At 38.6% G+C, this 13,555-nt stretch overlaps 1 protein-coding gene across 1 annotated transcript in view; it reads right to left on the bottom strand.

Annotated features, from left to right (window-relative positions):
• Positions 1-13,555, bottom strand: part of LOC128666873 (myosin-6-like) — a 252,421-nt gene that overhangs the window by 55,063 nt on the left and 183,803 nt on the right. The window contains exon 4 of the mRNA XM_053721680.1: positions 11,375-11,465. Within this exon, the coding sequence (XP_053577655.1) occupies positions 11,375-11,465 (91 nt within the window). The remainder of the gene's footprint in view (positions 1-11,374; positions 11,466-13,555) is intronic.

The raw sequence follows: 13,555 nt of genomic DNA, 5'->3' as shown, positions 1-13,555 counted from the left end.
CAGAGATGTTAGAGAGTGGGCTAGAATAATGAGGGTTCCTCCCCAGAAGGTTGTGGCTGTGCAAACTCCTATTGGACTCAGCTGGAGGAAGTTTATAGAAGCCCTAAAACTGATCCCTGGTTTGGAAAACCCTGCCATAGTTCAGGCTAAGAAAACAGGAACTCATGGTGTGACCCTTGTTCAGGGGGACCAGGATATAAATCCAGAAAAAGGAACAACTAGAATCCCTATACCTGGATCAGACCCTAAAGGGTGCCTGATAGTATACCCAGGAGATTCTGACCACGAGGAGGGTGATGATTCTGACCTGATATTTCAAAATAGTGACAGTGAGTCTGAAGATTATTTAAATGTAAATGATTCTGAAAGCAGTTCTATAGTAAGTGAAAGGAGACTAAAGAATGATTCTCCTAAGCAAGAGATTTCTTCTCCTATAACAAATGTACTTAAACAATTAGTGGTGGAACTGACCCAAGCTCAACACATTCACAATTACAAGAGATTTAAGATTTTCTCTGGGATTGACCCTACTCCTGTTGGAGAAGAATGCTTCAAATCCTGGAGAGACACTACTTTGCAGCTTCTTAGAGAATGGGCTTGTTCTGAGGATGTGAAATGACAAAGGCTCATAGAAGGTTTAAAAGGTCCTACCTTAGACCTGGTAAGGCACCATCAAATTATCCATCCTCAAGCTTCTGCATCAGAGCTCCTTCAAATTATAATGACTGCATATGCAGAGGAAGAAGATGAGTTTGAGTTGAGAGAACGATATGCAAATACAATTCAAGTAAAAGGTGAAAAACTGTCAGCCTATGTTGTGAGAGTAGAACTCATAGTAGGAACATTAGTGGAGAAAGGGATCATTCCCGCATCTGAAATTGACAAATACCGGTGCAAACTGCTCCTTAGAGGAACACTACCTCGAGACTCCTGTGCAGCCACCTTGGAGAATCTTTTATGTATTAAAAAGGTTCTATCTTTTGCTGAAGTAATGAAGGAAGTAAGGACTATAGAGAAGACTCATCTTACTCGTTCATGGATAAGAGCTCCTGAGAAATCCTCTGCTCAGGACAGTTCCCAGAAAATCAAAAGTACAAAAGAAAAAAAAGAACCTCAACCCAGAAATTGTGAATCAATCAATTCAACTACCCAGGATAATAAACATGACAAACCTCTCAGGTGTTTTAGATGTAATGGGCTTGGGCATATAGCATCCCATTGTACACATAAAGAAGATGTTCTTCAGGTTGAAACCTTTGTCACAGATACCTTACCCAAAAGAAAAGTTTCTAGAAAAAAAAAGTGGACTCATTGGAAGAAGTGTCACATTAAGAGCCTGGAAACGGCTGCAAGTATCAGAGTTGGACCCAAGCCACTGGTATCACTTATGGTTGAGGGCATCCCAGCTTCTGCATTGCTAGACACTGGATCCCAGGTGACCATTATCTTCAGATCATTTTATGATGCTCACCTACGTCACTTACCTATTGCCACAGCTAAAGATGTCAGTTTATGGGGGCTAGGGTCACAAGCCTGTACAGTAGAAGGGGTAGTCAGAGTGCAGATTGTCATCCCACAACTGAACACTGGAAAGACTTGCTCCATGGATGTGGAGGCTCTGTTGTGCCCTACCCCTAAACAATCAAGTTTCTCCATTCTCCTGGGAACCAACACTAGTATGGTTCGAAACTTGTTTAGATCCTACTTACAAGAGGTAGGAAATATATCCATTAATCAGATGGTTGAATTGGAGCCTGCCCTAAGACACGAATGTCACAAATTAGCTCAAGAATCACTGACTGGGCAGTTCCATTACTGGGGCCCCCAGCCTTTGACTTTACGACCTGGAGAAATGAAATCTGTTAAAGCTGTACCCACCTTACAGGAGGGTATGATTAATTGTGCACAGATCTATTGTGTAGAATCTATTCCTGAAAATGACATTCGAAAGGGCTGGATGATTATGCCTGAAGTCAAGGATTGGCAGAAAGGCACAACAGGCATTTTTGCAGTAACTGTCTGTAATCTGTCCCCAAGAGATGTCCATATTGATCATTGTCAAGAATTGGGAATCCTTCACCTCTTAGAGGAAATAACCCCAATTTCTGCCCTTCCCATAGAACCAGCAGTCAACTCCTCAGGAGAATTGGAGTTTGATTTTGAAGACTCAAGTTTACCATTTGAATGGAAAGAGAGATTGCTTAAAGCTCTAAAAACCAGAAGAGGAGTCTTCTCAACTAAAGACATGGATGTAGGGTGTTGCAGGAGTGCACAACACACCATAAGATTGACGGACTCTGCTCCCTTTCGTGAGAGGTCCCGACGTATAGCACCACGAGATGTGGAGGATGTGAGAAACATCTTGCAAGAAATGGAAGATACTGGCATTATCAAAGAATCTAGAAGTCCCTATGCTTCTCCCATTGTAGTGGTGAGGAAAAAGAATGGCTCTGTGCAATTGTGTATAGACTATCGAACTTTAAATAAACGAACAATTCCTGACCAGTATACACTACCCCGAATAGAAGATCTACTGAATGCTCTATCTGGTAGCAAATGGTTTAGTGTATTGGATCTCCGCTCTGGATATTATCAAGTTCCCATGAAAAAAGAAGACCAAGAGAAAACAGCATTCATCTTCCCTTTGGGTTTCTAACAGTTTACCTGTATGCCACAAGGGATTACCAGGGCCCCAGCAACTTTCCAGAGATTAATGGAAAAGACCCTTGGGGACCTTAGTCCAAGAGACTGCCTTGTTTATCTGGATGATATAATAATTTTTGGAAGAACCCCTGAAGAATACGAAAATCGGTTGCTGAGGGTGTTAGATCGATTGCAAGCTGAAGGTCTGAAGTTATCAGTTGACAAATGCAAATTTGCAAGAAGCTCAGTGACTTATGTTGGACATATAGTTTCTGCAGAAGGTGTGGCCACAGACCCAGCAAAAATAGAAGCAGTGGTAAATTGGCCAAGACCAAAGAATATTGAAGAGCTACGTTCATTCTTGGGGTTCTGCGGTTACTACCGTCGTTTTGTAGAAGGTTATTCCAAGATAGCCAGAAGTCTTCACAATCTTCTGAAATTGGAGCCTGGAGAGAATGCCAAGCAGAAGAGCCTGCATTCCAAGAAACCCATAGGAGATAAGTGGACTAATTCCTGTGAAGAGGCTTTTCAACTACTTAAAAGTAAGATGACTGAAGCTCCTGTACTGGCATATGCAGATCTTGAGAAACCATTTGTGCTTCATGTAGATGCCAGCATGGAAGGGCTTGGAGGCATTCTCCACCAGGCCCATCCTGAGGGGCTGAGGCCTGTTGCCTATATTAGTCGGAGCTTGTCTAAAGCTGAAAAGAATTACCCAGTGCATAAACTAGAATTTCTGGCATTGAAGTGGGCTATTGTAGATAAACTACATGATTACCTGTATGGTGCAGAATTTGAGGTGAGGACCGACAACAATCCCCTCACCTATATCTTGACCAGAGCTAAACTAGATGCCACTGGACATCGCTGGCTTGCAGCTTTGTCCAACTATAGCTTCTCATTGAAATACAAGCCTGGATCTACTAATGTGGGAGCTGATGCTTTATCTCGGAGACCTGGACTTCCTCCAGAGACAGATAAAGAAGATTGGATTGAAATTCCTGGCCCTGGAGTAAGGGCATTGTGTCAGACCTCTATCACTGAAGATGGGTGGGTTAACTTTTCTGAATTGAGATGCATCGACTCACTCAGTTGTAGTGCTGAGGCAGTTCTAGAGGCTATGTGTTACCCAGTTAACCTGCCCCAGTGGACAAGCATCAGTAATGAGGATAAACAACAAACTCAAGCTCAAGACCCAACAGTGGGCCCTTATTAAAAGCTGTTAAGAATGGGTGCCAAAAATACTTGAACTGTTTACCTGCTGAGTTGCAACAACTATTCAAGAGAGAATGGAACCGTTTCCGTATTGAGAAGGGACTTCTCTATAGGCTCATTCAATATCATGATCACCCAGGACGAAGACAGTTGGTATTACCAGAAAAGTATAGAGGAATGGTACTAAGATCCTTGCATGACCAACATGGACACCTGGGGGTGGACAAAACTTTTGGATTGGTGCAAGATCGTTTCTTCTGGCCAAAAATGAGAGAGTCTGTGGAGAGGCATTGTCATAATTGCCGAAGGTGTATTCAGAGGAAAACTCTACCTACCCGAGCTGCACCAATGGGCCACCTAAAGAGCTCTGGCCCCATGGATCTAGTCTGTATGGATTTTCTGTGTATTGAGACTGATTCAGCAGGAGTAGGAAATGTACTGGTAGTGACTGATCATTTCACCAGGTATGCTCAAGCTTACCCTACTAAAGACCAGAAAGCCACCACAGTTGCCAAAGTGCTATGGCAGAGGTTTTTCATTCACTACAGGTTACCTAGCCAAATTCATTCTGATCAGGGTCGTGACTTTGAAAGCCGACTCATAAAAGAACTTTTGAAACTGCTAAACATTGAAAAGTCCAGAACTACCCCTTACCATCCTGAAGGGGATGCTTTTCCTGAAAGGTTCAACCGTACCCTGTTGGACATGTTAGGGACCCTTAACGATACAGAGAAAAGAACCTGGAGTAGGCATGTTGAAGCCATGGTTCAAGCATACAATTGTACAAGACATGAATCCACAGGATATTCTCCTTATTACTTGCTTTTTGGTCGAGAAGCAAGGCTTCCAATAGATCTTCAGTTTGATGTCTCTTCTGATGGAATGGCCCATGTCCCACATTACCAATATGTTTGCAACTTGAAACAGAGTCTACAAAGAGCCTATGACCTGGCAGAGAAGGCTAGTTCCCGGATTAACGAAAATAACAAAAGACGTTATGACACTAAAGTCAGGCATAGTGAAATTCAGCCAGGAGATAAGGTACTCCTTAAAAACCTAGGTATTATCGGAAAACACAAACTCGCTGACCGGTGGGAAGGCACCCTTTTTGAAGTGGTTTCCAAGCTTCCCGGACTTCCGGTATACAAAATAAAAGGGCCTGAAGGCCAAATTAAGGCATGGCATCGAAATCATTTGTTACCTGTTGGTCAACCAGAAGTGAAGGAAGCAGATAATTCTAGTGAAGGAAACCATGACAATTCAGGTTTAGATCAAGAGTGGTGGAAACCTCCTGATGCTCAGCCAGAAGCTTCTGACCCTCCTGTTGCTTCTCCTCAGTCAGATCTTAATCCTGAAAGCCCCAACTTCATCCCTAGATCTACTGACACAGATACATATTCTATGGGGAGACCTAGGCCTCAAGCTATAGCACCTTTTCCAAACAGAGCAGTGAGAAAATCTACTTCTGGAGGAATTCAACAGTTGCCACAAAGAGACTCAAGAGGAAGTCAAAGACATAGGCGTCCACCAAGATTATTCATTTATGACCGAGTAGGGGAACCCACATACTGGCAAGAGTCCCACTCCAAGGTCATACAAGTATTACATGCCCTTGACACCTTGAATACATTGTTAGGTACAAGAACACAGCTGTATTAGATTAGTTTCTTACTTGTGCCAGAGTGATGTTTAATTATTTAATGTAGCTTCCCTGCCAGTGGAAGGCAGGAATTTTACAGGGGGGAGAATGTAGCCCTTTGTCATTTTGCTGCAGGGATTAACTGAACTTTGCCCTTTGCTCAACCCTGCATCACATGGTAGTGAGAGCCAATCAGAGGCTGGCAGTTTTTCAGAGACTTCCTGTGAGGAGAGTTTAGTCAGAGCTGTTCAGGGCTGCTGAAAGATGTGTGTGTGTGATTCTTCCTGGGATGATAAAGGCTGCATCCAGGACCCTGCATGCTGTGAACACTCAGCCTGATTTCACAGTAAGAAGCAGCTGCATTGGGACTAGAGTGAGCTGTCATTTCAGACTGTCAGCACTTAAGTGGAAATAAAGCATCCAGGACCCTGCATGCTGTGAACACTCAGCCTGATGTCACAGTAAGAAGCAGCTACAGTAGGACTAGAGTGAGCTGTCATTTCAGACTGTCAGCACTTAAGTGGAAAAGCAAGCAGCAGAGAAAGCAGCCAGACCTTTTCTAGAACATTCTACAGGAGGATTCAGGTAGTGGAACAGTTACAGTTATCCCTCACACTAAACAGATATCTGAAACTTACTAAGGGCTGTGGGTTCCCTGAGAATTGTTATCACTGAGTGGAGGCACTGTATGTTACATTAATCAAGATGTCCCAGACTCCCTACTCCAGCGGAGACTTAGGTCATTCCTGTGAAGCCACAGCGTCAAAGGTGACCGTCCAACCTGTATCATTCTCACCAAAGATAGATAAGGAAGGGGTTACACATACTTAGAGAAAACATTATCTAGAGTGCAGGTGGAGACATTCTCAAGTAGGGAACCTGTACACCTGTAGTGGTGGAGCCTTGTGTGGCATCATTTACAAGAGCTCTATTGTGCAATGCTGGCTGCTGGTCTAGCAGTGGTGATTTATTACGCACCACTGAGGTGGCAAAGAGGCTAAAGAAGCAGTTTCTGCTTCTTATATGTGTGGTTGCGGGCTCATTTATATACCTGTAAAGTTTCAAAAGCTCCAATACAGCTTAATAAAATGTATCTATACGGTATGTATCAGCAATTTATCACTGCATTGATTTATATACAAAATAAATGTTTTACAAGTAATTCAAGCTGCCATTTTGTTTTTGCAGTGCTGGGAAACTTTAAAAGGACATTAAACACTAAATTCATTTTGGGCGAGATTAAGTGTCACTCTAATAAAAAATTTTGCTTGCGCACTAACTGAGCTGAAAGTAAATAATTAGCACTGTCTCATTTAGCGAGCATACAAATTGAAAGTAAAAAGTTGGCACGCAAGCAAAAGACTGAGGTGCTCTAACTTCAGGGCTTTGGATATCACAACCATTTTAAGTTCTCCCCATAGACTTATATGGGGCATGCTGAAAAAAACAACCTATTAGTTATCACTTGCGCTCAAACCAGATACTACGCTAGATCAACTGCGCTAAACCCGAATTTGCGTTAGCAATACTTAATATTAGAGTTAAAAATGCATACATATGATTATTTTATTTTTTTAATATATCTATACTTCTATATTTATATAAATACATTCAGATATAGATATATAGAGACATATGTTATATACATATATACAGATAAAAGATGGCACTCACTGGTCTTTTGAAGTGTACTTTATTAGAACAAGCGTGACGTTTCAGAGACACACTCCCCTTTTTTATTTTTTAATTTAGGGGTTTTTTTTGGGCTTTCTTAAAAGAGCTAAATGCCCTTTTAAGGGCAATGCCCATACAAATGCCCTTTTCAGGGCAATGGGTAGTTTAGGTTTTTTTAGTGTTAGTTTTTTTTTATTTTGGGGGGTTTGGTGGGTGGGGGGGTTTACTGTTAGGGGTGGTGAATGTTTATTTTTAATGTAAACAAGCTGTTTAACTTAGGGCAATGCCCTACAAAAAGCCCTTTTAAGGGCTATTGGTAGTTTAGCATTAGATTAGGGGGTGTTTTTATTGGGGGGGGCTTTTTTATTTTCATAGGGATTAGGTTTAATTTTTTGGATAATGTGTTTATTATTTAGCCTCTTTTTTATTTTCTGTAAAGTTAGATTAAAGGGATACTGAATCCAATTTTTTTCTTTTGTGATTCAGATAGAGCATGCAATTTTAAGCAACTTAATTTACTCCTATTATCATTTTTTCTTTGTTCTCTTGCTATCTTTATTTGAAAAAGAATGCATCTATGATTTTTCTTTGGTTTAGATCTCTGGACAGCACTTTTTTATTGGTGGACGAATTTATCCACCAATCAGCAAGAACAACCCAGGTTGTTCACCAAAAATGGGCCGGCATCTAAACTTACATTCTTGCATTTCAAATAAAGATACCAAGAGAATGAAGAAAATTTGATAATAGGAGTGAATTAGAAAGTTGCTTAAAATTCCATGCTCTATCTTAATCACAAAGAAAAAAATTGTATTCAGTGTCCCTTTAAGGTAAAGTATTTTTTTTTTTTTTTTATAGTAATGTAGTTTATTTTTATTGTATCTAAGGGGTTAATTTAGGATGTGTTAGGTTAAGGGGCTTAGTCATTAAATTAGTTTTGTGCATTGTGGGGGTTGGCGGTGTAGGAGTTAATAGGTAAATTAGGTTTAATGCATTGTGGGGGTCGGCGGTTTAGGGGTTAATAGATGTATTAGGTAGGTTGAGATGTTGGGGTTTGCCGATTTAGGGGTTAATAATTTTATTAGGTAGTTGTTTATTTTTATCTTATTATTTGTGCAGGCGGTTAGTTAATTTTTTTCTTAATACTTCGTACGGGCGGTTAGTTGTTTTTTTTAAATACTTATTGCGGGCGGATTTTTTCACCACCCTGCCATTTTCGGAATCCACCTGCAATAATAGTATAAATGCTACATTTAAAAAAAAAAAAAAAAAAAAAAATATATATATATATATATATATATATATATATATATATATAATCTCTGGTTAATTTTCGGAGTGCTTATTGCTACCGCAAGCTTGCGATAGCAATAACCAACCACTTGTAATGACTGGTTATTTATCGCGCACCCGCAAACAGGCAAATTTGCCAGCTTGCAAGCATCCAATAATTTAGCGCTCCACTTGTAATCTAGCCCTTAGTGTTTAATGTCTAATTAACTAATCACCTTTAGTGTGGCCAATTATGTACAGATATTAAAAGAATAGTCTAGTCAAAATTAAACTTTCATGATTCAGATAGAGCATGTAATTTAGTGCAACTTTCTAATTTACTCCTATTATCAATTTTTCTTTGTTCTCGTTATCTTTATTTGAATGTAAGCTTAGGAGCCGGCCCATTTTTGGTTTAGAATCTGGGTAGCGCTTGCTGATTGGTGGCTACATTTAGACACCAATCAGAAAGTGCTACCCAGGAACTGAACCAAAATGGTCTGGCTCCTAAGCTTACATTCCTGCCTTTTCAAATAAAGATACCAAGAGAACGAAGAAAAATTGATAATAGGAGTAAATTAGAAAGTTGCTTAAAATTGCCTGCTCTGTCTGAATCATGGGAGTTTAATTTTGAATAACCTATTCCTTTAAAGAGGAAAAAGAAAAGAAAACCTCCTAAACTGGGTCAGTTTGAAGTCTGCATGATATACTTTTCCTTTTAGCTTTTTTGGGGTGCATTGGAAAAAAACAAACATATTTCATACCTAAATTATGGGGAAAATAAATAATGAAAGTTCCTAAATAATCATATTTCCCACAATGAACTATGAAAAAGTTAGCAAGAGATCATTCAGATGGAATTCACAATCTGCTGTAAAGCATTTTCTCAAGACCTTCTGCTAAACTATTTCTGTCAAACAGCAGATTTTTATAGTTCCTGGTCTCCCAGCAGACTGAGTGCCAACCATAGCTATTTATACAATATCTAAAAAGACTCAATGATAAAACAAACATAACCATTAAGTTGGGATTATCCATACAACCAGGAAATTATAATTAACGCAATCTCACAAAATAAACTGTATTCAATGCTGAAAAACAACTGCACGAAAAGTGAGCTTGCTGAAAGTAAAAAAAATAACAAGTTTATTATTATACTTTATACTATAAATATAAGTAACTTGATATACTGTATTAAAGATTGTACTCAAAATGTGTCATGTATATTAAAGGGCAATAAATCAACAATGTTTATGAAAAAAAGCTTAAAGGGCCAGTAAACCCACCAACTGTTATATAATTCTGCACATAGTGCAGAATAATATAACATTAGCCTAGCGTGCTTTCTAAAGCAAAGTATTTCAGGATATTTACCTACAAAATTGAATTTTACAGACTGCCGCTCCTGGCTCTACTGAATGGGTCTGTTTTTACCGAAGCGCATCTGGGCACACTGTCTAGTCACAGTGCGCCCAATCGTGCCATTAAACTGAATGTAGCTCGCTCCCGCTAGCAGAGCAGAGCGGGTGCGAGCTACATTCAGTTTAAAGGCACGATCGGGCGCGCTGTGACTAGACAGCGTGTCTGATGCACTTAGGTAAAAAACAGACCCGTGGCGGTCTGTAAAATTCAATTTCATAGGTAAATATCTCAGAAAAGCATTGCTTTAGAGAGCTGGTGCTTGGCTAATGTTATATAATTCTGCACTATGTGCTGAATTATATAACATTGTTTGGTGGTTTTACTGGCCCTTTAAATATTTTTAAATTAAAAGGAAATAAGCAGGAAATATAGCCCAAAACTTAAAAAATATCTGTAATATATTTTGAAAATTATGGAAAAAAATGTTGGGCTTCACGTCCCTTTAAATTTCTTAAAGGGATATGAAAGCCACATTTTTTTCTTTCATGATTTGGATATAGCATCTGATTTTAAATAACTTTCTATTTTACTTCTATGATACACTTTTCTTTGTTCGTTTGGTATCTTTTGTTGAAAATGTTTGGGTTTCATATCCCTTTAACAAAATGAATCCTTATGATTTAGTATTTGTACTAACCATTCGCTGGTATTATGTAACCTTGATAAACAAACAATGTTACTTTATCAAAATACCAAGAATGCATCAATACTATTGAATATTTTGCTGTTGATTATTCTTCCTCTATCTATGCAATTAGTATCTTTTTAAACAAACTTTATTGATAATCAATAGACAGTTAAAAACATATAACACTGATCTTATTTTTTTTCTGCGCACGTTTTATTTTACTGCTGACCAAGAAATTAGAAAATAAAGATCAGTTTGCAAGCAATAAGCATGCACTATTATCTTACTTTCTGAAAATTATGCAACCAAGTTGGTGTTTTTCATTGTTCATATGTGAATATTTTACACCAAATTGTATTTTTATGCCTTTATTTTATTTTCTTATTCACTGCAAAAAGTTTGAGAAAAAGATGAGTTTTATTGCATAAAAATCTTATTTTATTACAGTTTCCTATTTACAAGGCTAAGATATAAATCTTAGTGCTTGAAAAAATGTTTATGAAAAGAGAAGGTCATATATTTGTCATTTAACACCTTTCGTTTTCCATCTTGATGATTTCTGTTCATCTACCATGAACAAATATTCCAGTAATGCATAATGTCTATTTCCATCATCTGTGACTGCTATTTTCAATCATCAATCTATCAACATGGTGCATTTCCATCAAAGCACATTTTGATGCGCTATAGATTTTATCATTTTCATAAATCACAATATAAAATGTATGTATCTAGTCATTGTTAATAATACAAGCAGCAGAGGCAAAAGGGTGTGATCATGCAAATGAAGCATAACTCACCATAACCTTAATAAACATACCTTTATGGTACATTGGAATATTTGTTAGTAAATCCTGAATAATGAACTAAAATTTTCTTACCAGATATTCCTTGTTTTTTCTTTGTAGCTCCATAGTTAGCAAGCGTTCCTCTTCAAGCTTCATGCCTAATGAACTGATCTCCAAATCCTTTCTAAAAAAATTAAGTAGAAGATTTTAGAAATGTTATTTTACTGGTAATTAAAATATGACAATGATGGTAAAATTTATTTCCAATTAAAATAGATTGAAATAGTTTTAAGCTCTGGGCAAATAAACAGGTTAAATTAAAATAATTACCAAGAAAAAAATAAATCTCTCAAAGAGATGTGCTTCGGTCTTGTGTCTGACTTTGAACTAAAGTATTTTTAAGTGAACTGGGATATTTTATGCATTCCAAAATAAAATCTACCTGTGGAATTCTCTTAAATTGAAGCAAAGACAGTTAATGGGAAAAGTTCATTATGTCTGACAATTTATCTTTGAAATACCAATGTCATACAAACTAAACAAAGCAATCTATTGAAGTAAACAAAAAATAAAACATTTTGAGCACCTGTAGCTGTCATAAAAATAAGAAAAAAAGAAAGAAAGAAAAGAAAAGAAAAAATTGGCTTTGATAATTAAATTCTGAAAAGAAATAATAATACATCAGATAATTTCCTCTAGTAAATTCAACAATAGATCTTATGAACCAAACTCCATAATTCACAAATAATGATTTAATGAAATGAGCTGTAAAAATGATGGCTTACAAACAATTAAATGTTATAGATAAAAGAAATTACTGAAAGCATTAAAAGAAATGTTTATTTTTTTTCACTGAAAGAAAAAAAATACCAAAAAAAAAGCAGACAAAGAAACTCCCCCAAACCCCCCTCAAACAAGTTAAAAATACCAAAAAAGGCTTTACTAATATCATACAAATTAATTAACTTTTAGCTCTCTAAATGTTATGCTCTAGTATATAAAGATCTCTGTCTCCCCCCGCATATTTCCCATGTCTCTCATTGTCTCTCTCTCATGTGTCACATGTCTCTGTCTCTCCCTCATGTGTCAAATGTCTCTCTCTCTGTCTCTCCCTCATGTATCACGTCTCTCTCTGTCTCCCCCTCATATGTCACATGTCTCTCTCTGTCTCTCCCTCATGTGTCAAATGTCTCTCTCTCTGTCTCTCCCTCATGTGTCACATGTCTCTCTCTGTCTCTCCCTCATGTGTCAAATGTCTCTCTCTGTCTCTCCCTCATGTTTCTCATGTCTCTCTCTGTCTCCCCCTCATGTTTCTCATGTCTCTCTCTGTCTCCCCCTCATATGTCACATGTCTCTCTCTGTCTCTCCCTTATGTGTCAAATGTCTCTCTCTCTGTCTCCCCCTCATATGTCACATGTCTCTCTCTGTCTCTCCCTCATGTGTCAAATGTCTCTCTCTTTGTCTCTCCCTCATGTTTCTCATGTCTCTCTCTGTCTCCCCCCCATGTTTCTCATGTCTCTCTCTGTCTCCCCCTCATGTTTCTCATTTCTCTTTCTGTCTCCCCCTCATGTTTCTCATGTCTTTTCTGTCTCCCCCTCATGTTTCTCATGTCTCTCTCTGTCTCCCCCTCATGTTTCTCATTTCTCTTTCTGTCTCCCCCTCATGTTTCTCATGTCTTTTCTGTCTCCCCCTCATGTTTCACATGTCTCTCTCTCTGTCTCTCCCTCCTGTGTCAAATGTCTGTCTCTCTCTCTGTCTCTCCCTCATGTGTCACATGTCTCTGTCTCTCCCTCATGTTTCTCATGTCTCTCTCTGTCTCCCCCTCATATTTCTCATGTCTCTCTCTGTCTCCCCCTCATGTGTCACATGTCTCTCTCTCTGTCTCTCCCTCATGTTTCTCATGTCTCTCTCTGTCTTCCCCTCATGTTTCACATGTCGCTCTCGATCTCTCCCTCATGTTTCACATGACTCTCTCTGCCTCTAATAAGACCCTAATAATACATAGTCTGACTAACACCGATTTGCCCTGGACCTAGTCCCAGTATATATGTATTTTTGTACTAGGATAGGACCTAATATGGGACATTTAGGAGGGGTGTGTGTGTTTTGTGTGTTTTTTGTATTATTTAATCATTCTGCATGTGCACATCGAAAGGTTTGGAATAGGTACTCTCCCACCATACTGTCCCCCTACATATTGCAAACCAGTCATATACAAAGCAACAACCTCGGTGAACAAATAACTCCGTATTATATGCCCAATAATGCCTAACT

Source organism: Bombina bombina, chromosome 1 (genome assembly GCF_027579735.1).
Source record: "Bombina bombina isolate aBomBom1 chromosome 1, aBomBom1.pri, whole genome shotgun sequence".
In the NCBI taxonomy this organism is placed as follows: domain Eukaryota; kingdom Metazoa; phylum Chordata; class Amphibia; order Anura; family Bombinatoridae; genus Bombina; species Bombina bombina.
Note: the sequence above shows the minus strand (reverse complement) of the source record. Positions and strands in the feature narration are given on the sequence as shown.